Genomic DNA, 27684 nt, shown 5'->3' on the forward strand with positions numbered 1-27684 from the left:
TGAAGGAAGGATGAATGGAAAAATGTACCAAGACATTCATGATAAAAATCTGCTATCTACCAGGATGATTATGATGATGAAATGAGGGTGGACATTTCAGCAAGACAATGATCCCAAACGCAAAGCCAAGGAAACACAGTTTGTTTCAAAAAGAGAAAATAAAGCTGCTAGAATGTCCCAGCCAATCGCCTGACTTGAATCCATTAGGAAATCTATGGAAAGAACTAAAGATCAGAGTTCATAGAAGAGGTCCACAGAACCTTCAAGATTTGAAGACTGTGGAAAAATGGGCCAAAATAGCACCAGAGCAATGCATGCAACTAGTTTGTCCATACAAAAGGGTCTTGAAGCTGTCATTGCAGTCAATGGATTTTGTACGAAGTATTAAATACATTTCAGGTAGCATGTTTAACCATTTGCTTACCGGGCACTTTCACCCCCTTTCTGCCCAGGCCCATTTTCAGCTTTCAGTGCTGTTGCACTTTGAATGACAATTGCGCTGTCATGCAACGCTGTAGTCATATGAAATTTTTATCATTTTTTTTTCATACAGAGCTTTCTTTTGGTGGTATTTAATCACCTCTGGGTCTTCTGTTTTTTGCTAAACAAACCAAAAACAACTGAAAATTTTGAGAAAGAAAAAAGTTTTCGTTCTTAATTTCTGTTATAAAATTTTGTAAATTAGTAATTTTTCTCCTTCACTGATGTGCGCTAATGAGGCGGCACTGGTGGGCATTAACAGGCATCACTGGTGGGCATTGACAGACATCACTGATGGGCACTGAAAGGCAATACTCATATATGGCACTGATAGATTGCACTGAGAGGCAGCTCAGATGGGCACTGATATTTGGAATTGATAGGCACTGGCAGGCACTGACAGGTGGCAATGATGGGGCTATACTGATCATCAGTGCCCTGATGATCAGTGTAGATGTCCTCTCTGAGAAATGTTGATTACCGACTCTTCTCATGAGCCGTCAGCGTGACGATAACAGGCATTTCATTATTTACATGCGATCAGCTGTGATTGGATACAGCTGATCACATGACAGAACCGACGTCATCGGCTCTTTCCGATGATCGGTGATCCGCTGTGTCCCAGAGACACAGCGCACCACTGAGCGCTGCGTGTCCCCAGGGTCGCGCACGCGCAGTTAGAGTGGGAGGACATCATATGACGTCCTCCCAGAACAAAAGAACCACCGCCCGTCCGTCATTTCCTTATATGGCGGGCGGGACACGGTTAATACTTTTTCCCCTGTATCATTCCATTTTATTACACAACATAATTTCTGAACTTCTTTGTTTTGATTTCTTTGTATGTATGGATTGCATGGGTTGTTACCAACATGGGGTAAAACGTTTCATGGCAATAGCACCTTTTAGAAATGTATTTACGGAGAAAAATGGTGACTTGTTCAATACTTATTTTACCCGCTGTATATTCCCTTTTGCAAATTTATATAGACAAAAAAAATTACATTTGACTTTCTTGAGCAATTTGTAAAAAAGGAATGGATGACCTCAGCAGGTGTGGAACATACAGTACAATGTAAAATGTACATCAACAAAACATAATAAAATGCTAAAAAAATGTGTTAAGTAGAATAATGAGTAAACTCTCTAACACTGGGCATGACCTGATCTGAGAGGATTTCAATAGGGAATAACAGCAGTCTGTCTGGTACATGTGTTGAAATTCACTATTAGCCATTCTCTGCGCTTTGCTTGATGCATGCACTAAGTTCTATGCAGAAGCACTGTAGGAGTAAAGGTTGTGTCAGGTCTGTGTACAAGTAAATATACCATGCATAAAATGCCTTAAATGCATATATATCGATTAACCTTAGCACCCACCTAATATGTCGACAAAACAGCCCTGACCCATCGAGGCACGGACTTCGCTAGACCTCTGAACGTATGCTGTGGTATCTGGCACCAAGATGTCAGTAGCAGATTCTTTAAGCCTCTGCTGGCTAGCCTTTTTCCCATACTGCATCCTAGTGGCATCTCTTTCCTAGGTAAACTATGCTCATGCACCTGGCCATCCATATGACGTACAAGAAAATGTGATTCATCAGACCAGGCACTTTCTTCCATTGCTCTGTGGTCCAGTTCTGCTGCTCAAATGCCCATTGTGGACACTATTGGCTGTGGACACAGGTCACCATGGGCACCCTGACTGGTCATCGGCTACGCAGCCACATGCACTACAACCTTCGTTGCACTGTTTGCTTTTTATACATTTGAGCTACAGTAGCTCTTATGTTAAATCAGACCATATGAGACAACCTTTGCTCCCCATGTGCATCAATGAACCTTGGCCACCCATGACTCTGGCACCAGTCCACTGATTTTCCTTCCTTGGACCACTCTTGGTAAGACCACTGCTAACTGGGAGCAACCCACAAGAGCTGCGGTTTTTGAGTTGCTCTGACCCAGTTGTCTATACATTACAATTTGGCCCTTGTCAAAGTCGCTCAGATCCTTACTCTTGCCCATTTTTGTTCTGCTTTCAACATACAGTAATGGAAATAAGTATTTGATCCCCTGCTGATTTTTAATGTTTGCCCACTCACAAAGAAATGATCAGTCTAAAAATCGAATGGTAGGTGTATTGTAACACTAAGAGACAGAATAGCAACAAAAAATTCAAAAGAAATGCATGTCTACCAAACTTTGCACTGATTTGCATGTTCATGAGGGAAATAAGTATTTGATCCCCTTCACAAAACATGACATAGTACTTGGTGGCAAATCTCTTGTTGGCAATCACAGAGGTCAGACGTTTCCTGTAGTTGGCCACCAGGTTTTCCCACATCTCAGGAGGGATTTTGGCCCACTCCTCTTGGCAGATCCTCTCCAAGTCCTTAAGGTTTGGTGGCTGACGTTTGGCAACTTGAACTTTCAGCTCCCTCCACAGATTTTCAATCAGATTAAGGTCTGGAGACTGGCTAGGCCACTCCAGGACCTTAAAGTGCTTCTTCTTGAGCCACTCCTTTGTTGCCTTGGCTGTGTGTTTTGGGTCATTATCATGCTGAAACACCCATCCACGACCCATTTTCAATGCCCTGGCTGAGGGAAGAAGGTTCTCAACCAAGATTTGATGGTACATTGCCCCATTTTTTGTCCCTTTGATGCGGTGTGCTTGTCCTGTCCCCTTAGCAGAAAAATACCCCCAAAGCAGAATGTTTCCACCACCATGTTTGACAGTTGGGATGGTGTTCTTGGGGTCAAAGGCGGCATTCCTCCTCCTCCAAACACGGCGAGTTGAGACCAAAATCGAGCTCTTTGGCATCATCTGACCACAACACTTTCAACCAGTCGTCCTCTGAAGTTTGCCGCTGAACATCTGAATGATGCAGACGGGCCTGGATATGTGCTTTCTTGAGCAGAGGGACCTTGTGGGCACTGCAGGATTTCAATCCTTGTCGGTGTAGTGTGTTACGAATTGTATTCTTGGTGACTGTGGTCTCAGGTGCCTGGAGATCATTGACAAGATCTTCACATGTAGTTCTGGGATGATTCCTCACTGTTCTCATGATCATTGACACTCCACGAGTTGAGATCTTGCATGGTGCACCAGACCTAGAGAGACTGACAGTAGTTTTGTGTTTCTTCCATTTGCAAATTATTTCACCAACTGTTGTCACCTTCTCACCAAGTTGCCGGAGATAGTTTGGTAGCTCAGTCCAGCCCTGTATAGTTCTACAGTCTTGTCCCTGACATCCTTGGACAGCTCTTTGGTCTTTGCAATGGTGGAGAGTTTGGAATCTGATTGTTTGATTGCTCCTGTGGACAGGTGTCTTTTATACAGGTAACAAAATGAGATTAGCAGCACTCCCTTTGAGACTGCTTCTAATCTCAGCTTGTTACCTGTATGAAAGACACCTGGTAGCCAGAAATCCTGCTGAATGATAGGGGATCAAATACTTATTTCCGTCATGAACATGCAGATCAGTGCATCATTTGTTAGACATGCATTTCTTTTGAATTTTATTTTTTTGCTATTCTGTCTCTCAGTGTTACAATACACCTACCATTCAATTTTTAGACTGATCATTTCTTTGTGAGTGGTCAAACATTCAAAATCAGCAGGGGATCAAATACTTATTTCTTTCAATGTATCAACTTCAGGGACAACATGTTCACTTAATACAGTATATAGCACCCTCTTCTAGATGTCATTGTAACAAGATAATCAAGGCTATTCACTTTACTGGTCAGTGATCATAAAGGTATGGAAGATCCAGTATACAATCTTATGTGGAGTGTTTTTTGTTGAAATGAATGGTCAAGACAGTAGGATCTCTTTAGGGAGTTGATATTAAAGTTTATCTTCAGCCAAAACTAAGGGGTGGGAGGTTGTTTTTATTTATTTATTTATTTTTTTGCTTTCTGTGATTCCATGCTGTATTTAGAACTGAATGACTCCAAATCTGTGGGATTTCATAGAGAACATATACTGTAATTATGTAATTAATTCAGTCTTCAGACTCCTGGTACTTATGAATGTAAATTGTTTAATTTCGAAAACTGTTGTTTAATCTAAACATTGGCGCTGGCCATACATTAGTAGATTTTTTGATCTACCGTATGGATGTGCGAACATTATTCTAAAAATTCTCAGTACATTGCTGACTTGACAAATGACGTTTGAAAGTACTTTAAAATCCCATTTGCTTTTGACATTCAATTTTGGAACATGTAGACTTTACTTAATGAAAACCACAATTTATGGCCAGCTTTATGGTCCTGCACATTCCCTGCATTAAGATGCCCATGCTGTTATTAAGCCCTTGGTGATGTACTGTACAGTAAATTCATTTTTCAGTCATTGAACCGAAGTCCCACAAGAAGTTGACTGTCATTTGACATGTGTTTCTTGGTTTGTTTATAGGTTGCCAAGTAGGGGAACACAGAACAGGGTTGCTATAATCTGTGTATTTGCATTGCATTATGTGTTATCCTTGGAGATTGGGGAAGAAGTAAAAATGGCCCCAACATCAGTAATGAAAGGGAAAAAACTTGGACAACAGTCAGCGTTGTAAGAAAATAGCTCACTGCGATTTAGTTTTGCAGGGAATATCTTAGTTGTAATAAACCTTTTACTCTAATCAGTACAGTTCTGTTTTATGTTATTTTTCAGTTTATAATACTATACCACACACTCTGGGAGGATTAATAAATAAAACTCGCTGTCAGCCAGCTACTATATACAGTGGATATAAAAAGTCTACACACTCCTCTTAAAATGTCAGATTTCAGTGATGTAAAAAAATGAAACAAAAATAAATAATTTCATAATTTTTTCCACCTTTAATGGACCTATAAACTGTACAACGCAACTGAAAAACAAACTGAAATCTTTTGGGGGGGGGGGGGGGGGGAGAGTAAACATAAAAAACTAAAATAGTTTGGTTGCATAAGTGTACACACCCTCTTATAACTGGGGATGTAGCTGTGTTCAGAATTAAGCAATCACATTCAAAATCATGGTACGTAGTCGGTAAACACCTGCCATCATTTAAAGTGCCTCTGATTAACCTCAAATAAAGTTCAGCTGTTCTAGTAGGTCTTTCCTGACCTTTTCCTAGTCGCATCCTACAGCAAAAGCCATGGTCCGCAGAGAGCTTCCAAAGCATCAGAGGGATCTCATTGTTAAAAGGTATCAGTCAGGAGAAGGTTACAAAAGAATTTTCAAGGCTTTAGATATACCATGGAATACAGTGAAGGCAGTCATCAAGTGGACAAAATATGGCGCAACAGTGACTTTACTAAGAACTGGACATCCCTCCAAAATTGATGAAAGGACGAGAAGAAACCTGATCTGGGAGGCTGCCAAAAGGCTTACAGCAACAATAAAGGAGCTGCAGGTATATCGGGCAAGTACTGGCTGTGTGGTACATATGACAGCAATCTCCCGTATTCTTCATATGTCTGGGCTATGGGGTAGAGTGGCAAGATGAAAGCCTTTTCTTACGAAGAAAAATATCCAAGCCCGGCTAAATTTAGCAAAAACACATCTGAAGTCTCCCAAAAATATGGGAAAATGTGTTGTGGTCTGATGAAACCAAGGTTAAACTTTTTGGCCATAATTCCAAAAGATATATTTGGAGCAAAAACAACACTGCACATCACCTACAGAACACCATACCCACAGTGAAGCATGGTGGTGGCAGCATCATGCTTTGGGGCTGTTTTTCTTCAGCTGGAACTGGGACCTTACTCAAGGTAGAGGGAATTGTGAACAGTTCTAAATACCAGTCAATATTGGCACAAAACCTTCAGGCTTCTGCTAGAAAGCTAAACATGAAGAGGAACTTCACCTTTCAGCATGACAACGACCCAAAGCATACATCCAAATCAACAAAGGAATGGCTTCAACAGAAGAAGAGTAAAGTTTTGGAATGGCCCAGCCAGAGCCCAGACCTGAATCCGATCAAAAATCTGTGGGGTGATCCGAAGAGAAATGTGCACAGGAGATGCCCTCGCAATCTGTCAGGTTTGGAGTGTTTTTGCAAGGAAGAGTGGGCAAATATTGCCAAGTCAAGATGTGCCATGCTGATAGAATGATACCCAAAAAGACTGAGTGCTGTAATAAAATCAAAAGGTGCTTCAACAAAATAGTAGTTTAAGGGTGTGCACACTTATGCAACCTTATTATTTTATTTTTTTTTATTTTTACTTCCCTCCACCTAACAGATTTCAGTTTGTGATTCAACGGAGTTGTACAGTTTATAGGTTACATTAAAGGTGGAAGAAGTTCTGAAATGATTTCTCTTTGTCTCATTGTTTTACACCAAACCTGACATTTTAACAGGGGTGTGTAGATTTTTTTATATCCACTGTATGATATAACACTACAAAGCAAACAAGGAGTAAATACAAATCACTCTAGCAGCGCTATACAGCATTAAACCACAATAACAGAAAAAAGTGAACCCCCCCCCCCCCCAAAAAAACAGCAACAGTCCTCTACCACCAGGTGATAACACAGTCTAAATGGTGAATAAAGCATCCTCATTCAAATATAACTGTCCAACTTTCCATTTCTTGTAATTCACTTGACATGTAGAGTTACAATCACCCTAAATTGTGGGGTGAGCCGCATTCTGTTTAGACAACTCGCTCAACGCAAGGAACTGCCTTTCATATAAATGAATGGCAAAAATAATTTTAATTCACTTAATCCCAAGTGATGCTTCCATCTGTGGACAATAATCTCACAATGGACAGCTTGAATTGCTACAAACTCAGGAAGGAAATAAAATAGTCCACATAGCGTAATCCTATGCACACGTAACATTTATTTTATTTCCATTTAAAAACACTTACAAGAATACTAGATAAAACGCATATAACAAATCCATAAATCAGTGCAGTTAGGTTTAAGGCTCGTGTGTCCCCAGCGGTGTCTCACCCACGCACTGGAACCAATGTCACTTCCAGCCTCCGCTTTGACGTCCCTTCCTATCGCCGTGTAGTCACATTGCTGACGTTTCGTCTTTCTGGCTTCTTCTCCAGCAGAGGCTGGACATGACGGATGGTCTAGGACTGTTGCTGTTTTTGGGGATTTTTTTTTTTTCCTTTTTTCTGTTTGGTTGTGGTTTTATGTTGTATAGTGCTGCTAGATTGAATTTGTATTTACTCCTTGTTTGCTTTATAATATTTTTCAGTTTACTTTAACCTCTCTAGTGGTAACCCCGAGCCACATTTGGGATTACACTGTATTGTAATTTACCTTGTCCTGCGATTCCCCCAATGTCCTCCCACTGTGTTCTCCGGCTGTGTCCTCTGGCTGATGCTGGCATCCGTCTTCCAGTTCCTTTCCCCGCAAGTGTCGCAACGCAGGGGGGGGCGGAACCGGCGGGAGATTAAAAAAAGTAAAAACAAGACATATACGCACAATACATTGTAATCTGTTAGGATCAAACCATTTCACCTCTGTTTTGTCCCTAGTGCTTTGTCCAGTGCCCTGCCTGCACTTTTACTGTTCTTTCTGCCTGGAAACTTGAGAACGTCCATGGCATCCAAAAAGCGTCCCTTTAGGTCAAAAGCTGTTTTAGACCAGCTAGAAAACTGTGATCGTGATTTAGAATCACTTGCAGAATTGAGCGATAGTGATTCGTGGGGAAATTCGTCAGACACTGAAAGTGACGACAGCGGCGATTCTGCGACTGAGCTCAGTGATGTGCGAACTTGGTGCTCTATTTCAAATTTCAGTGTTTTGGTTTGATTACATTATTGAATTAAATGTATTATATTATTTTTTTTATAATTATGTATTATATTATAATTTATTATTTCAAACATTTTGACATAATCAGACTGCCAGGGAGATTAACAGACCAAACTGTACAGGAAAATACATTTTCACCCTTCCATGGACCGAGTGATAATGAAAATGCATCTCATTACACATAAAAACACGAAGTAAAGCAATGCAGTGTGCATGAAAATTCACATTAAATGCACCCCAGCAGCACAAAGGGAAAGAACCCCTATTAATTTATGTAAAGTCTGTTCCAAAAGAAAAACAAACCTGTTACTGTGACTGCTTAAAGTGTTAGCTGGAGTTTGTCTTTAATGTGTTAGCTAAGACCATGTAAATGTGCTAGTGCATCCAACGCAACCCTCTCCCTACATTGGCAGTGCTGCTCTCCAGGGATAATTCTGTTGCACCCCCAGTGTCGTGCAGATACCATAAGACAGGAATGATACTGGCTGGGTCATAAAGTAAAAATAAAGGAAAAAAATGCTTAAAAAGGAAACAAACGCAGCAACACTTTTTTTTTTTTTCATTTTTTTCGCCATTTGTGTCCAATTACAAAGAATTCCCTTCACTTTTTGTCCATAGCAAAAACTGGAAGCAAGAGGAAATCCCTGCAAAGTGAGGGAAGCCCAGGGTGTCACAAGAACTAGTGTCCCCATTGGAAGGTTCCCCCACTATTCCTGTCCTGGTGTCCACCAAAAATTTGGGATTTGTTTTTTCTTAGTTTTACTTTCACTTTTGATGGTAATGAATTAGAGAGGGTGAATCTCCTTAATGGAGGCACAGACAGCATTGAAAACCTGATCTGATCCCTTTCCACTCTATCCAAAACCAAGTTTTGCCTTTAGTTACACTTTAATACCCGCCATCTGTTTGTGTGGCAGATTTTTGGCACATCTGTGCACAAGCAAGGGCATTTTCACACAAGCCGGTTTCTGGCAGCAGAATTAGTGTGTGCTTGCAGCTTCATGCTTAGTTGTGCTTAGAGGGCTCTGCCAGATCTAGAGACCTGCGGTACAACTATGCATGTGCAGCTTCTTTCGTGCTAGTGCCCTACACTGAATTATGGGTATTCTAGGAGAAAACAGGGATCCAACACCTCTTTGGCCTAGGCCAGATAGGAAGCTCTGCGCTGCAGCACAGAAAAGGTAGTAAATATTTCATATAAGAAATAAAAATACCCAATTGTCTAACAGGGAGGAATGAGAAAGGCGTTTATGGGTAAAGTTCCATTTTAAGCCCAGTAGATCAGTATATCATCCATTCAATTAGCATTTTTAGGAGAGGTCAGCAATGGCAGTCTACATATATTGCTCAGTACATGTGTAGGTAAGATACTCCTCCATCTAAAGACAGCTGTTTATTAATTAAATAAAATATAAAAACCATGTATGCACTCACTGCATTAGTAAGGGAATAGGCATGTAATCCATACACCCATTGTCCATACAGAAGAGCTCGGCAAGGAAGCATCCAGAGCTTGCCAGGGTAGTGACCAATGTTGGCAAAGCTGCTGCTGGTTGACAGGCGGCTATGATGTGAACCACGCTGGAATGCAAGCTGTGTGATGTGGTGGCTGGGGGCTTCCGGGATTGGCTGAGCTCAGCTTGGTGGATGCCGTCGGAGCACTGAAACACGTAGCCATGTTCCTTCTGTCAACGTGCGACATCATCATCCACCAAGCCAGTCCCAGCCATCACATTGCACAGCTTGTGTTCCAGTGTGGTTTGCACCATATCCGCCTGTCATCCAGCAGCTTCCTGGCGCTTCCCTGGTGAACTCTGCAACTTCTGGCTGCTTCCTTGCCAAACTCTGCTGTACGGACGATGGACGTATTGATTACATGCCTATTACCCTACTAATTCATTGAGTGCATATACTGTATATTTGTGTACATTTTATTCCATTAATAAACTGCTGCATTTAGATGGAGGCACCTTTTCGCTCTTATTTATTGTATGTTCATTAGAGTTCTCTTAAGACTTGTGTTAAGAGATTACCATGTGGCTGTACAGTCATTGTTCCAAAAAAACGACTTTTTATAGTATTTGGACCTTTCTCCCACATTTAAAGGATAAGTTCACCTTTGTGAATGTTACATAATACACCCTTTTTTAGGGTGTAACATGGTCAGCATCTGCCTCCTTTCCTCCTGAGCACCCTGCACCCACTGTCACAATTCAAAAAGACTGTGGCCATACAGGGCTCCACCTAGGCGGCCGCATCATTCATTCACAGAGCTCTGTGAATGAATGCCTACAAGTACCATCATCCATTGTGACGGACTGTAGTTCTCAATGAACTACTGGGGTGCTGATAGGCGTTGATGAGCGCTCTGGTATTTCATCGATCTAATAACTGCCTGCCTGTACAAGGTACGTGCAGACACCTACACAGTCTGTAGGAGCCGGACATCTGCTGATCGCAGGTGCAATGCTTTACAGGCTCCTAAAAAAAAAAAGTGCATTTATTTATTGTATTTTGTTTTTTTAAAGGTGAACTTAGCCTTTTAAGATTCCTCTGTTTTATGCATTATATATTTTATACTCCATTTTTGCACCATAGTTATTTTCTTGTTTTCGTATGAATCCAGTATATTATGATAGATATGATAAATGATAGAAATCACATTTTCTTCTTATTATTATTATTATACAGAATTTATATAGCGCCAACAGTTTGCTCAGCGCTTTACAATATAACAGGAGACAATACAGCAACAATACAGTTCAATACAAGAGGGAAAGGAGGGCCCTGCTCCTTGGAGCTTACAATCTAGGAGGATGTTTATGTTGAATTATACTTTTATTTTTATCAGGTTATTGGTCCTTTGGTACTGCTGTATATTTTTGTCTGGATAATGACTAATGTATCTTGTCAGTATATTTATAGATCAGATGAGCTGGCATCATCTGTGTTTTTATTAGAGAAACCACTTAGCTCTGAACTTGACATACCAGCTCTGTGTAATCTTCTAGGAGTCCACCGAAATGATGGAGGAAAAAAACAAAACCGAAGAGAGAGGCAGTTTTAAATAACTGCTGAGCTCTGTCCACCCACTGTTTTATTTCTGTAACATAATTATTCCTATGACTGAAGCATGATGCACTATTTACTGCTTCTAAAAATACGCAGAGAAGAATTTAAACAATGTATAAGGACCATCTTTGAAAGGAAGCCGGAGCAACCCTTGTTATGTCTTCGTGTTCTTGGAATTAATCTTGACATTTATTAAAATATTTATTATTCAGGGTTAGATTTGTGTCTTTCAACTACACAAGAATAGAAGGTTTACCGGAATTACATTTAATATGGTCTTTACATACCCGTAACGTCCAGTCAAGAAAATCTACACAAGTCTCCTTTTTCCTGTGTGTGTTGTTTTTTTTTTTTTTTTTTATTCTTTTTAAGGATTTTCAGAAAAACTAACCTAGTCTTGCAGAAGTAATAAACATAATTGTATTTTTGTTTAGATTCATTTATGAGATGCATACTCCCATTATTATTAGTGGTTGTTTTGTTCTAACATTGTACATCGTAATCAAGAAGCATTGCTAGTTTACATTCCTTATGATCTTATGATTTCTTATATTGAATGATTGCTAAGGCCTCATTCAGACAGGAGCGATCACCTGTACTGCGTGCAGGCAACCTACAGAAGAGAATGCAGACGCAGCGGCTCCACGGACACAGCTACATGTCAAAAGTCATTCTGAATCAGCTGCCTGGCTCTAAACACACGGTCTGAGTTCAGGGAGGTGCAGCCGCTCCTGCACAGTGGTCAAATTGGCACTCATTGTTTACTGTAATTTGAGGGAGCAAGATGGAAAACTTTTCTCAAATTAGTGAAATTCTACTTGTGACTGTGGTTTCGTTCTGGAAACGTATGGAAAAAAACGTACATATTGTAATGAAACTTGTTTAATATGTCTGGGATTTCATTCAAATAGCAGGGCTGGATGAAATTGAAGGGCTTTCGAATGTTGGCTCAGTGGAAAGAGAGAATGTGACAAACTATCTACAAACATTTGAACAAAAATCTAACCTTGTATGGCAAGCTTCAAATGGATTAAAAATCCCTATTAATGTTTTATTAATCACAGTGACTACGCAAGATATTTAAATTTTATAAGCCAGCAGTATTCTGCTCTTCTGTGCTGGATTTCTGGAACACCTATCAGAAGAGAAAACGGTGACTGCTCTTGCTGACCTCCTTGTGACTATGCTTGTTTGTTAGGATGTCAGTTCATTCTTGTATAAAACTACAATATTGCATTACTGCGGTTTACACCTGTGCCTTCAAGCGAGACTGTTATCCTGTGCATGCAGAACAACACTGAAAGGGCATTTCCCAATCCCCATATATTTATCTTACCTGCACTACCTCTCGGCACCTGGCTCTTAAGGCAGTCAGGTTTAGATTAGCTATGTTATAATGTTCCTTATTGCCCTGCTGGGTGCTGATTATTCTGTATACTCATGAATGTGAGAAGACCACCGAGCTGTCTATAGACCAGTGTTTTTCAACCGGGGTGCCGCTCGCTTGCGTCCTACCAACTGGTGTCATAAGTTGCTAAGAGCAGATTGTGCTGCGCGTACAGCTTCCTGGGTTGCCGACAGGAGTACAGATAGCAGCAGGGAGGAGGGAAGAGACCCGGGAAAAGGTGCAGGCTGTGCTTTCTCCCTCCTGTTATCACAAGATCGCTCGCTGATCAGACTGTACAGGGCTTGATTATGTCCCCTTATCCTCCCCACACTGCTCCTGTCCCGGAAGCAAAAATTTGGGGTAGAGAGAGATAATCAAACCTGGAAGTCCGATCTGGGCATGTTCTGTGTTATCTTCGGTATGCAAACAGGTGGGAGTGGAGCTGAAGGAAGCCGGGGGGTGTGTATGTGGGGAGGGGGGCTGTTAACACAGCTCACACCTTCTTTGGATCTCTCCACCTCTTTGCCACTATCGCTACTCCTGTAGTGATTAAGGGATGTGGTGGGATGAGGGGTTTTGTGATGGGGGGGAGGGAGGAAGGAGAAACAGAATTTGTGCTGGCAGAGGGGAAGCAGATTTACACCCTACAGACCACTTAACTGTGCCTTTTAGTGGGTGCAGTGCGGTAACATGCAAAATTGTTTTTCCTGCTCTTTCCAAAAATGTGCTGTCTTTTTCAGACGCAGGTGGGTGCCATTCATTTTTTTTTTTTAAACTGGCAAGTTTTATTGAATTTTACTCAACGTAAAAATACAATGTATATAGCAAGTGCAGCGCTCGTAGCCAATAAATTAAATAGATAAAAATCCAGTATCATAAACCAAATTGAATAAATATAAGGAGCAGTCCCATAAATATAAATAATTCAGGATGAGAAAAATAGAATAATCAAAGGTGACTTCGTTGTCCGGGTGGAGGTGGAAATGAAATGCGCACTCACCGGACGCGCATATTAAATGCGCCTTGTATGTATAAATCCTGATCTTAGGTAGTAGGGGGGTCTTCCTTCTGTTGGAACCCAGATGAGTTGTCCTTCTCACTTAGAAATGCTTGTGTGGTCCTGGTGGGTGCTATCACTCCCAATGAGCTGGGTGGCAGGTGGTGATCCGTCTCAACGTTGGACCTGTGGGTTAGAGTACTCCCCCAGGGGACAACAAGGATACTCCCATAGTGTAGTAGGTTAAATTTTATTGAGTAAAGAGGTACATCACATTAAAAGTGTAAAAAACGTTGCAGACAGTTGTCTGTAGGAGGACTGACCAGCTGGTATGTTATAATGGCCGCCGGAGCTCCACGATGCTCCGGCGGCGTGACGTCACGGCGTGGTGTGGCTCCTCCTAAAAATACAATGGCACCCCCATGTATCTAGCAAATATGCGTTTGTTGGTACCTGCTAAAATGGATGTGCTTTGGTGCTGCACAATTTTAAAAACTCATACCAGTACCTTTTTTGTGTGTTTCACAAGGATTGAGAAGCCCATTAAAAAAAAAAAAAAAACCTGCAACATGCAGGTGTCTTGGACTCGGTCACTTACAGACCATTTACCGTGATCTACCAGTGAGCCAAATTAATATGAGAATACGTGCACGTGGAAGTAAGACACTGACACTTCGCAGTTTGCCAACTTCCTAAAATTCTGTTTTATTGAGGAACTAACAGTATCATTTATAGGGCATATGATGCAGGCAAAGCATATACATTGATTGGGTGAAAAGTCCACTGGGTTTCTGCGTGTTCGTCCATCCGTGTTGATATCTTCCAATCATTTTCCCCAAAAAGACTCATTCCCTTTTATGGGGGTTGTTTACATTAAAAGATACTTTTCTCCTAATGAGTCACCAAGGGTGAGACTCCGGATGAAGGCGCCATCTTAATTATCATCATTGTTCTGTCGACCTATATCTGATTGTTTACTTAAGAGAGTAAGGAATTTAAAGAGCAAGATACAGACAGTAGCAAGACTATAAAATTGTCATTTTACTGATCATCTAATAAAATGTGGACTGTCTATCACAATCCACTACACAGGAATGCGCAAAAATAGCACTTATGCACTTCTTGCTCTGAACAAGCCCTCAGAATGCTGTGCCCTGGGTTTGTATGCTATGCTTTGACTGAAAAATGTTTGAAAAACACTGCTATAAACCATGGAGGGTGTTTGGACATGTTGGCTTAACCACTTCCCGTCCGGCCCATGTATATAAACGGCCAGACATTGGCACTGCAGGGTCGGGTGGCCGTTTATAAATGGCCTCCCCTCCCTGGGAGCGCGCAGCACCACGATCCGGTGCCCACTGTGTGGAACAGTGGAACACCGATTGTCGGACGGGACCTCTGTGTGATCACTGATTAGCCAATAGTAAGCAATATGTCACTTGTGACATCATTGCTTACTACATGTGAAATCTGTGAATGATCACAGAGGTCACATGGTACAAGGCTATTCACAACAGCCTTGTACCATGTGACAAGCCGTGACCAATATACAACTCACACAGTAGTTCTCAATGGCTGCTAGAATGCAGCTAGAGAGAAGGAGAAATGATTGCTTTTATAGCCTTTATGGGTGTAAAAGCAAATCGGTGTTAAAAAAAAAAAAAAAAAAAATCTTCACCCCCCACAAGTAGGACACTGTACTGCTAGGGTGATAGGATGTTAAAAAAGAAAATACATAAATAATAATATTAAAAAAAAAAAGTTTAAAAATTATAGTTTTTGGTTATAAACTAATTTGGGTTATTTTTTATTTATTTTTTTATACTAAAAAGATAACGGAATACATTTTGGCCAAGATTTATGATGAAATATTATTTATTTGCAAAATTTTATAAGAAAAACTTTTTTTTCAAAATTTTTGGACTTTTTCATTTACATAGCAAAAAAAATTAAAATCCCAGTGGTGAATAAATACCGCCAAAATAAAGCTTTATCTGTCTCCAAAAAATGCTAACAAATTCATATGGGTACAGTGTTGCATGACCGCGTAATTGTCATTCAAAGTGTGATAGCACTGAAAGCTGGCCTGGACAGGAAAGGGGTAAAAGTGTTCGGACTGGAAGTGGTTAAAGAAATCAAATCTGCAGAGTGTTAATAAATCAGCACTGTTGACCCAGAAAGTTTATATTCATGCAGAGGGGAGGCACAAGAAAAAGGCCCACACAGTTGGCAAACACTTTGCATAATATCGCACCTCTCTGGAATTCAAAGAAACACTTCATTCTGGTGTTTACATGACGCATAGGACACATTGTTTTCTATGAGTCATTGCAGCTATCTTCATTTATCTATGAGGAGAAACGCAGGTAACTGCACATAGTGTGAACAGGCTCTTAGACATGGCCGGGTTCATATGTCTTGAAGGATTGATTCCTGATTATTGTCCCTTCCCTAAAAAATAATTATTTATTACAGGTACTTGTATAGTGCCATCAATTTACACAGCGATTTACATATATATTGTACATTCACATCAGTCCCTAACCCTCAAGAGGCGTACAATCTAAGGTCCCTAACTCACATTCATACATACACATACTAGGGCCAATTTAGACAGGATCCATTTAACCTACCAGCATGTCTTTGGAGGGTGGGAGGAAACCGGTGTACCCGGAGGAAACCCACACGGGCACAGAGAGAACATGAAAACTCCATGCAGGTGGTGCCATGGTTTGGATTCGAACCAGCGACCCTAGTACTGCCAGGAGGAAATGCTAACCATTTAGCCAATGACTGATAGGTGTCTTCTTGCCAACATATACTTGTGATAGTTGCTCGGTTTGGACTTAAAATAACCAGATTGACAACTGTTCTCTGTGGGGTACTTAGGATATTCTAGCTGGGTAAAGATTTGCAGATTTGCTAATGAACCCCCTTCTCACCCCACTGTTCTACTGTCTGTTTGTAAAGTGTGTATGTATAAGATTTCTGATAATGCAGCAAAGCCTCTCCATATTACTCTGTGGGTCTGATATGACTCAACCTTCTCTTCATTCTTTATTTACAGTTACCTCAATGATTTGGACAGAATAGCACAGAACAGCTACATACCCACTCAGCAGGATGTTCTCAGAACTAGAGTAAAAACTACCGGTATAGTGGAAACGCATTTCACATTCAAAGACCTTCATTTCAAGTAAGTCTATTTTATAGTATTTTTTTATACAGTATCTCACAGACGTGAGTACACCCCTCACATTTTTGTAAATATTTTATTATATCTTTTCATGTGACAACACTGAAGAAATGACACTTTGCTACAATGTAACGTAGTGAGTGTACAGCTTGTATATCAGTATGAATTTGCTGTCCCCTCAAAATAACTCAACACACAGCCATTAATGTTGAAACCGCTGGCAACAAAAGTGAGTACCCCCCCAAGTGATAATGTCCAAATTGGGCCCAATTAGCCATTTTTCCTCCCCGGTGTCATGTGACTCTTTAGTATTACAAGGTCTCAGGTGTGAATGGGGAGCAGGTGTGTTAAATTTGGTGTTCTCACTCTGACTCTCTCATCCTGTACTGGTCACTGGAAGTTCAACATGGCATCTCATGGCAAAGAACTCTGAGGATCTGAAAAAAAGAATTGTTGCTCTACATAAAGATGGCATAGGCTATAAGAAGGTTGCCAAGAACCTGAAACTGAGCTGCAGCACGGTGGCCAAGACCATACAGCGGTTTTAACAGGACAGGTTCCACTCAGAACAGTCCTCGCCATGGTCGACCAAAGGAGTTGAGTGTACTGGCTAAGTGTCATATCCAGAGGTTGTCTTTTAGAAATAGATGTATGAGTGCTGCCAGCATTGCTGCAGAGGTTGAAGGGGTGGGAGTCAGCCTGTCAGTGCTCAGACCATACGCCGCACACTCACTGCATCAAATTGGTCTGCATGGCTGTCATCCCAGAAGGAAGCCTCTTCTAAAGAAGATGCACAAGAAAGAAACCGTTTGCTGAAGACAAGCAGACTAAGGACATGGATTACTGGAACCATGTCCTGCCATCTGATGAGACCAAGAAACTTTTTTGGTTCAGATGGTGTCAAGCATGTGTGTGGCGGCAACCAGGTGAGGAGTACAAAGACAAGTGTGTCTTGCCTACAGTCAAGCATGGTGGTGGGAGTGTCATGATCTGGGGCTGCAGGAGTGCTACCAGCACTGGGGAGCTACAGTTCATTGAGGGAACCATGAATGCCAACATGTACTGTGACATACTGAAGCAGAGCATGATCCCCTCCCTTCAGAGACTGGGTCGCAGGGTAGTATTCCAACATAACGACCCCAAACCTCCAAGACGACCACTGCCTTGCTAAAGAAGCTGAGGGTAAAGGTGATGGACTGGCCAAGCACGTCTCCAGACCTAAACCCTATTGACTATCTGTGGGGCATCCTCAGACGAGAGGTGGAGGAGCGCAAGGTCTCTAACATCCACCAGCTCCGTGATGTCATCATGGAGGAGTGGAAGAGTTCTCCAGTGGCAACCTGTGAAGCTCTGGTGAACTCCATGCCCAAGAGGGTTAAGGCAGTGATGGAAAAAAATGGTGGCCACACAAAATATTGACACTTTGGGCCCAATTTGGACATTTTCACTTAGGGGTGTGCTCACTTTTGTTGCCAGCAGTTTAGACATTAATGGCTGTGTGTTGAGTTATTTTGAGGGGACAGCAAATTCATACTGATATACAAGCTGAACACTCACTACTTTACATTGTAGCAAAGTGTCATTTCTTCAGTGTTGTCACATGAAAAGATATAATAAAGTATTTACAAAAATGTGAGGGGTGTACTCACTTCTGTGAGATTGTGTGTGTGTTTTGTTCCTTGCCATATATCATTGTATATTTTACCCAAAGCCCCCCTGCACATCTGACTGCTGTGCATTACTTCCTGTGGTTTAGTGTGCTCAGGAAGCACAGGTCCATCATCCTGCCCGCTCTTATCAAAGCTTTCAGTGATGAATACATTCTGGGCATTGGTCTTTGAACACATAGGGCCTTAAACACTTGGTACAGCATTCATCCCTGTCCAGTCATTGGCTGCCATAGACTTTGGTAGGCTGCAGGCAGCAGAAATGGAATGTTGCATCTCTCCTTCCCAGGTACACTAAAATATTGGGAGGGACGCATAGCAACCAGATGCCCCCATTTACAAGGGGCTTAAATGTGCTGTGCTTTAAGTAATTTAAGTGCCAGCTGGCTCCTAGATTGGATTTATTTTAAACAATTCTTTGTGTGTGATTTTTCTGATCAGTATATCAGTAGACCCTCCCCTGTATTGCATCCAAATTCCTCTAGCATTGCTGGATTTAAAGTGATACTAAACACTTTTTTTTATTTATTTGTTTTAAATAACAAACATACCCACCTGCTCACCTGTGCAGTAGTTTTGCACAAAGCAGCACCAATCCTCCTTTTCTTGGGTCCCCCACCGGCATTTCTGGCTCCTCCCTCCTGAGCAGTGCCCCCCACAGTAAGTCCTCCCTCCTCACTGGCTGTGATTGACAGCAGCGGGAGCCTCAGCCTATGCGGAGGGAAAGAGTCTGGGCTCCCTTACACATCGCTTAACCAAGATCGGGCTAAGGTAAGTATTGGGGGTAGGGGGGGCTGCTGCACACTGAAGGTTTTTACAGTCATGCATAGAATGTAAAAAACCTTCAGCCTTTAGAACCACTTTAAAAAAGGTTCTTCCTAGGCAGTCTTCTTACCAAGTACCTTGCTAGCAAGCCCCCAGTTCTGATCCAGATTTTGATATGCCACCTATCTTTTGCATAGGGAATAGGGAACGCAAGCTGAGCTATCTACAATGTAGATTCTGTAGATGACATGGTAAGAAAAACACGTTAACTGGAGAACAGCATGCTAGGAGTTGTGTGCAAGAGGCATTTCATTGGGGAAGTAAATGTAAAACCGATTCTGTGTTTTGAAAATCTAGACCTGTACTATAAGTGACATACTGACGTTGCATGTATTTTTACGTCTATGCAAGACCGTAATGATTTATATGTGCAGAAAACCCCTTTAAAGCAGAATTTTACCCTTAACATTTTGATAAATAATGTTCTTCAGCAAGGAACTTACATTCCACATTAATAATTATGCTCCCAAAATCATTGCGTGCTGTAAACTGCATTGTTCCTGTGTCTTTTTGCTGGAGGCTGCCATTTTGCTGAAGCCCAGAGCCCCTGAGCAGCAGTAAATCTTTAGGCTGTCAGCAGATCAGCCCATAGTGGCTCTGATTTAGGCAAAGTGTCAAAAAATAGAGAACAACTGAGCATGTGCAAAGCAGGGTGAGACACTGGATTTTAACAGTAAAGGTACTTATTTTTCATGTTTTACATAGCTAGACCTGCTAAAGGGGCAAGTCTGCAGTGCTCTAGCAGGAATTTTCTGACTAAAGTTCCACTTTGAGCCAGAGAGCAAGGGCTTTTTCTAGCAATCGCAAAGGCTCAGAGTTTTACAGGAGTTGTCTTTTTGAAAGCTGTTGTCCTGTATAGTTCAGTATTTACACTATAGTAAACTCAAGCTGATTTATTTCCAGCATCTGTTTTAGTGCTGCTTTTATTTTAATGAAGAGTTAGTGAAAAACCACTGAATGCATTCTGGAATAGTTGTGGTTTTTCCTAGTGGTCATATAACTGTGTGTTCCGTAAACTGTATTAACAAATGGCGTCATAGTCATTGCATTCAGTCTAAGACTTTAATGGAGCTTTTGCGCAATTTCTTTTTTACTAATAAGCAAAGAAATATATACTAAAAATCCAATAAATATTTTTAGGGTCACAGTAAAATGCCTTTGAACATTTGTTCGCTCTGCTGATGATCCATTGTTGCAAAACTGTTTCTTTACGTTTTTTGCTATTTACTTGTGTTTTGGCCATTGAGGGTAAAGAAACTGATTTGTTTTAAATGATCGCCCCTCTCCAGCATGTACACTGTTTAGAGACGGAATCCAAGGGAATTACCACAGATTCACTTTAAAGGTAACCTGTAATCCGAGAATACACAGTGTGCCATTGCTGGTCGCTTCCTCTGAAGATTCTAGTTGCCTGACTGTTACGGTGATCCAGTGGCTTAAGTACTTTGTGTCTCAAATTTTGTGGACGTTTTCAGAGCAGTAGCTCTGAATTTCTAATATCCGTTTGTTCTGGATTAGTGGCTCAAAAAGTATTAATACCAGAGACAACTAGTATTTTTAGAAGACAGCAATGGCAGGGAATGTATTTGCCTCAGACATTTCCTTTAAATAACCACAAACACCAGTAATAATTGTGCCTTTGTTCTAACTGCTGGCGACTGAAGAGAGGAAAACAACAGTTTGGAGTGATGCCTGTTCACTTCTTTCTGGCTTTTTCCACTATTTCAGGAGATGAAAATGCTTGTTATAAACTAATCCAACCCAAACCTTTACCCCCTCCTAGGAGGACCTAGTGCACATCCCACTTGGTCCCTTGTAAATCTTTGCTGGGCTTTAACCCAGGCTGAATCCCTATTTGTGGGCATTTTTGTGAGTGTCTCTTGGGGTCAGGAAAACTTGTCAGAAGTGGCTCATGCAGATAACAGATGAATGAGGCAGCAGCCAGAAATGACACTTTGTGCTCTGTATTAAGACAAGTATACACTTTAGAGGGATATGCTTTGTTCATATTTCATGTCAGAGGTTTACAACCACTTCAATGCATTCTCTGCATTAGGGTAAAAAATACTGTGCAGCCCCCCTAAATATTTATCTGAGCCCAATTTTGATCCAGTGCTGTGCCTGAGAGCAGCAGCTCTCTCCTCACTGGACATGGAGGCAGCAACAAGAGCCATTTCCTCCTACTGCTGTAAGGAGAGAGTGGAGGCGGGGCAAGCAGCATTGGTTGTGTCTATGGACTCACACAGTACGGCTTGGATTCAAGCCCACATGTGTGCCCCCATAGTTAGACACCTTGCTATGGGAGGACTCTGTGGGTGGGTGGGGGGAGGAGCCAAGAATGCTGGCAAGGGAGTCGAGAAGAAGAGGATCAAGGCTGCTTAATGCAAAACCATTGCAGGTAAGTATGACCTGTGTGTGTTTTTTTGTTTTGTTTTTTTTCAAATATGTTTACAATAACTGTAATGTTAGAAGCACAGTGGTGATCTCACCATGTGGAATTTTGTGCATAACATTGAGAAGTTCTTTCATTGATTACACTGCTTGTAACATGATCTATGAAGGGAGAAAATAATCCTTTGATCAGACTCTCAGGCCTTTTTCACACTGCGGGTCTGATCAGGTTTGCCTGTCAGTTTTTCAGACAGACCTGAATGGATGGTCTATTCACCCCTAAGGACAGGCAAGTGTGTCATCCTCCCGCTCTGCTCCGATCAGCAGGGATCTGTGAGCAGCTTCCATGCTGATTGGGATGGAATCCACCCTGTCTGAATCGGGCTTTATTCACAGATGTTACTAGCAGTGCAGTCAATAAAAGAACTTTTCTCGTTTGTAGGAGGAAGAGGGGACCAACAGACCAACTGTACTGCTGTTTTACCTGAAAGCTTGTAACCATTGCAGCACAGAAAGTTCAGAGCCAGGACAAGGACAGACAACCTCATCGCAAACCCCTTTTGTTCTTGCAGCTTATTCTGCCAGCTAGTATCACAAGCTGGCCTCACAGTAGAGTATGCTATCTAGATAGTTATGTACTGAAGTAGTATGGATAGTAATGGTTTGTAGAAATCTGTTATGTGGTTATTATAAGATCACCATGCCGTCAGAAATTACACAACACTTGCACATACCTTCTTATAGTACTGTTTTGTTCACTTGTGGCTTACATTTTCTTTTTTAATGTTTTTCATTAACGTTCTGTGTAATAAGTTATATACTGTTCTTGTGATGTAGTCACTCTTGGTTTTTCTTCCTTAGCCTAACATTCTGCATTTTGAAAGTACGATTTTCTTTTCCCTTTGCAACTTGTGCTTTGCCTTAGACATTTAAATCTTTATTTTTCCTGTACTGCTCCCTTAGTTATATCTGCCATATCTAGTATATTTTTGTGTTTCTGTTACATATGGACCTGTCATCATTAAATATACCTGCATGATTTCATACATTTAAATGCCACTTAACTGGATGTGGCCTGTGTTCTTCTCACACACATTTCTGGAGTGCAGTCCAAATTGCCCAGAACAATGATCAGACTCCCATTTGTGCAGTGGAAGAAAGAAATGGGGTCTCTGGCTACAGATGGCACCAAGAGCTGTTCTTCCATATTTTTACATAGGAAACCATTAAGATTTTCTAACTTGACATTAGCTGCATCTGTTTCTAATGCTATTTATTTTAGTGCTCCGGATGCTTTTGAATGTGTCTTTGGCTACCGTTAACACAAATAAGAGAGCTAATCGATTACAGAAAAAAAGAAAAATGACAAAGATCATATAAATAGTCTCAATTTGATGTTGACATGTCCGTTTTAAAATTAGTATATCTTATTTGAAACTTAGAAAGAAGCTGATCAAAATTTAGATGATAGTAAATGGCTGGTACTTTAGTGGAAATTATTTAGGTTTAGAGCTTGGAAACTAGTTCAGTCTCTAACACGTTGAAACTGTTTTCCTGATCATTTATCTTCTCACTTCTCTCTCAGGATGTTTGATGTTGGCGGTCAAAGATCTGAAAGGAAAAAGTGGATTCATTGCTTTGAGGGAGTTACAGCAATCATTTTCTGCGTGGCCCTGAGTGATTATGACTTGGTTCTGGCTGAAGATGAAGAGATGGTGAGTATGAAGGTTACATCTGCACAAGGTGATATCTGGATAGATGTGAGATGTTCCGTCTTGGCTCTTTTTCTGTAGTCCTATCTCTACATTAGGGTGATTTATGTATTTATTCGAATTGCTGAATGTTTTTTCCTGCAGCTGCCTTAAGGCAAGTTCATGACATTTTAACAATTTTTTTTATTTAGGTTGCTTAAAAATGATGTATATCTTCTTACAGAGCTTTTTTGGTAGAACTACAGAAACTGGAAAAGAGCATGGGAATCTTGATAATCCAGAAAAATCTGTTGTGGAAGAATAACTCCAGGCATAGCTGTATGATACACAGTTACATTGGTCCAGCTTTCTATCAATTTAACTATGTATATGCCCAACCTGACTGATGCCCCTGGAAGCTGGAAATTACACCACTACTCCAGCTTTGGACCAATGTAACTATGTACAGTGGGGCAAAAAAGTATTTAGTCAGCCACCAATTGTGCAAGTTCTCCCACTTAAAAAGATGAGAGAGGCCTGTAATTGGCATCATAGGTAGACCTCAACTATGAGAGACAAAATGAGAAAAAAAATCCAGACAATCACATTGGCTGATTTGGAAATAATTTATTTGCAAATTATGGTGGAAAATAAGGATTTGGTCAATATCAAAAGTTCATCTCAATACTTTGTTATATATCCTTTGTTGGCAATGACAGAGGTCAAACGTTTCCTGTACGTCTTCACAAGGTTGGCACACACTGTTGCTGGTATGTTGGCCCATTCCTCCATGCAGATCTCCTCTAGAGCAGTGATGTTTTGGGGCTGTCGCTGGGCAACATGGACTTTCAACTCCCTCCAAAGGTTTTCTATGGGGTTGAGATCTGGAGACTGGCTAGGCCACTCCAGGACCTTGAAATGCTTCTTACAAAGCCACTCCTTCATTGCCCGGGCGGTATGGTTTGGGATCATTGTCATGTTGGAAGACCCAGCCACGTTTCATCTTCAATGCCCTTGCTGATGGAAGGAGGTTTGCACTCAAAATCTCACGATACATGGCCCCATTCATTCTGTCCTGTACATGGATCAGTCGCCCTGGTCCCTTTGCGGAGAAACAGCCCCAAAGCATGATGTTGCCACCCCCATGCTTCACAGTAGGTATGGTGTTCTTTGGATGCAACTCAGCATTCTCTCTATTCCAAACACGACGAGTTGTGTTTCTACCAAACAGTTCTATTTTGGTTTCATCTGACCATATGACATTTTCCCAATCCTCTTCTGAATCATCCAAATGCTCTCTAGCAAACTTCAGACGGGCCCGGACATGTACTGGCTTAAGCAGGGGGACACGTCTGGCACTGCAGGAGTCCCTGGCGGCGTAGTGTGTTACTGATGGTAGCCTTTGTTACGTTGGTCCCAGCTCTCTGCAGGTCATTCACTAGGTCCCCCCATGTGGTCCTGGGATTTTTGCTCACCGTTCTTGTGATCATTTTGACCCCACGGGGTGAGATCTTGCGTGGAGCCCCAGATCTAGGGAGATTATCAGTAGTCTTGTATGTCTTCCATTTTCTAATTATTGCTCCCACAGTTGATTTGTTCACACCAAGATGCTTGCCTATTGCAGATTCAGTCTTCCCAGCCTGGTGCAGGTCTACAATTTTGTTTCTGGTGTCCTTCGACAGCTCTTTGGTCTTCACCATAGTGGAGTTTGGAAAGTGACTGTTTGAGGTTGTGGACAGGTGTCTTTTATACTGATAACAAGTTCAAACAGGTGCCATTGATACAGGTAATGAGTGCAGGACAGAGGAGCCTCTTAAAGAAGAAGGTACAGGTCTGTGAGAGCCAGAAATCTTGCTTGTTTGTAGGTGACCAAATCCTTATTTTCCACCATAATTTGCAAATAAATTATTTCCAAATCAGCCAATGTGATTGTCTGGATTTTTTTTCTCATTTTGTCTCTCATAGTTGAGGTCTACCTATGATGCCAATTATAGGCCTCTCATCTTTTTAAGTGGGAGAACGTGCACAATTGGTGGCTGACTAAATACTTTTTTGCAATACTGTATATGCCCAACCTGACTGATGCCCTTGGAAGCTGGAAATTACACCACTACTCCAGCTTTGAACCAATGTAGTTATGTATATTCCCAACCTGACTGATGCCCCTGGAAGCTGGAAATTTCACCACTACTCCAGCTTTGGAGCAATGTAACTATGTATATGCGTAACCTGACTGATGCCCCTGGAAGCTGGAAATTACAACACTACTCTAGCTTTGGAGCACTGTAACTATGTATATGCCATACCTTACTGATGCCCCTGGAAGCTGGAGATCACTGAAGTAGATACAACTAATTCAGTGTTCTCTTCTTGCTTCTGGGTCCTGTGCTGATCGGCTGCACTCCTGCTTACTGAACACAGAAGGCTGGTCGCTTGGCTTGGGTGCTGTTCAGAGAATGCTTTGCATTTTCTGAAGGCATTAAAAGTATTCTCTGAATGGACAAGGTAGGGCAATTACATCACACACTCCACCTTGCCCAGTTAGAGATCTATTTGCATTTATTCACAAAATGCAAAGCATTCTCTGAATGGCTTCTGTGCTGAGCAACTGACCTCCTGTGTTCACAGTGCATCTGGCTGGCCACTTGGCGTTGGACCTAGAAACGTGGAGAATACTGAGGTAGTGGTGTCCTAAGTCATTAATTGTCCAGTTTCCAGGGACATCGGCCAGGTATGATACGTATACACAGTTACATTGATCCAAGCTGGACCAATACAACTATGTATTATACAGTCATACCTGGCACTCCAGCTGCCTTGGCCGCCTTCAGTTTGGCTGTTTTGTTGACCCAAAAGCTTTGAAGTAGAACTATAGGCAAAACTTTTTCTTTCATTTTTATTAGAGTAAGGGAAGGTTATAACCCATGCAAAGTTTATTTATTATTTTGCTATCTTTGTCCCATTGGGGTGATTTACCTTTACTTCCTATTCGATAGCCAAACAGGAATTGAGTGGAAATCCCATCAAATTAGGAGAATCTCCTGAGGACCGCAGGTTACCAGAAACTGTGTTCCTATTGGAAGTTATCCTTTCTATTACTTTTCTTGGGACAACCCAAAATGTAGGATTTTCTTTCACTTTCAATGATAATGGTAAACAGGACATATAGGGTGAATTTTCCGAACAGGGACACAGACCCCAATAAAATCTGACAAGAGTTCTTACCTGTCTTCACTCAGCTAAGATATGTTTCTTGCCTTTAGTTATACTTTAATACCTAGAAACTTAGGTAGTTTGTTTTATTGTCGTAGGTCAGTGATTCAAAGTACTGAAGTATGATGGTCAGCGTGGCAGTCAGAACTCTGTCAATGTTCCATATGGGTATGGAAGCTTTCAAGGGTTTACCTAAGTTTCCATAGCACCACATTTCTAGGTTTCTGTTGAATGATCTGGGAACCCTGAATCAAAAGGTGTTCTGGTATGAAATTTCTACGAACTCGTGCGGTCTAGAGGCAGGTCCTATTTTCTCTTCACTATTGGTGCGTCACTGTGACAGGAGGTCCTAATGGCCAGTAGTGAAAGCCCAACTCCAGCTAAATGTTTTCTTCTTTTTACTTATATTGTGATTGTTTGCTGTTGGCAGCATTGGCCTTCTATTTTTTTTCCCTCTAAATGAAATCACATAAACTAGAATATTTGCTTTTTTATAATTTTCTTAACTTAAATAAAAAGCCTCAGAAATCGCTGCTGATTCACGCTGTTAAAGACATGGGGCGATTTGCTGTGGATTTTTCATTGCAGTCTATGGGAAGCATACTGCACAATAATTGCTCAAAAGTAGTGCAAGAAGTTTATTTTTTCACAGCAACTCAAAATGTAGCAATTAAGGCAACACCCATTCAAATCTATGTGTTTTCACTTGACCTGCGACATTATCATCAGAATGTTGCAGGTCGCTGTAAAATCATGCTAGGGTGAACCAGGGCTGGGTGGCTAGGGCCTTTAATGCTGTTTTATGAGAATTAATTCACAATCAAAGTAAACATGCCGCAAACTTTGGACACATCGAAAGAGCATATGATGAAAACTGCATAAACAGTTGTCACTTTATATGCATGAGGGAGTGAAAACCTCCTTGTACATAAATACCACACTTTCCGATAATAAGAATAGAAGATCTGTCATCTTTTTCATTGAGATGAATAGAAGCCAT

At 41.3% G+C, this 27684-nt stretch overlaps 1 protein-coding gene across 1 annotated transcript in view; it reads left to right on the plus strand.

Annotated features, from left to right (window-relative positions):
- The window catches only part of LOC149472955 (guanine nucleotide-binding protein G(i) subunit alpha-1), a 129628-nt gene that overhangs the window by 86690 nt on the left and 15254 nt on the right, over nt 1–27684 (plus strand). The window contains exons 5-6 of the mRNA XM_089685824.1: nt 16769–16897; nt 23366–23495. Of these exons, the coding sequence (XP_089541950.1) occupies nt 16769–16897; nt 23366–23495 (259 nt within the window). The remainder of the gene's footprint in view (nt 1–16768; nt 16898–23365; nt 23496–27684) is intronic.

This window comes from Staurois parvus, unplaced genomic scaffold (assembly GCF_062004578.1).
Source record: "Staurois parvus isolate SC_StPar_1 unplaced genomic scaffold, SC_StPar_1.0 ptg000019l, whole genome shotgun sequence".
Classification (NCBI taxonomy): Eukaryota; Metazoa; Chordata; class Amphibia; order Anura; family Ranidae; genus Staurois; species Staurois parvus.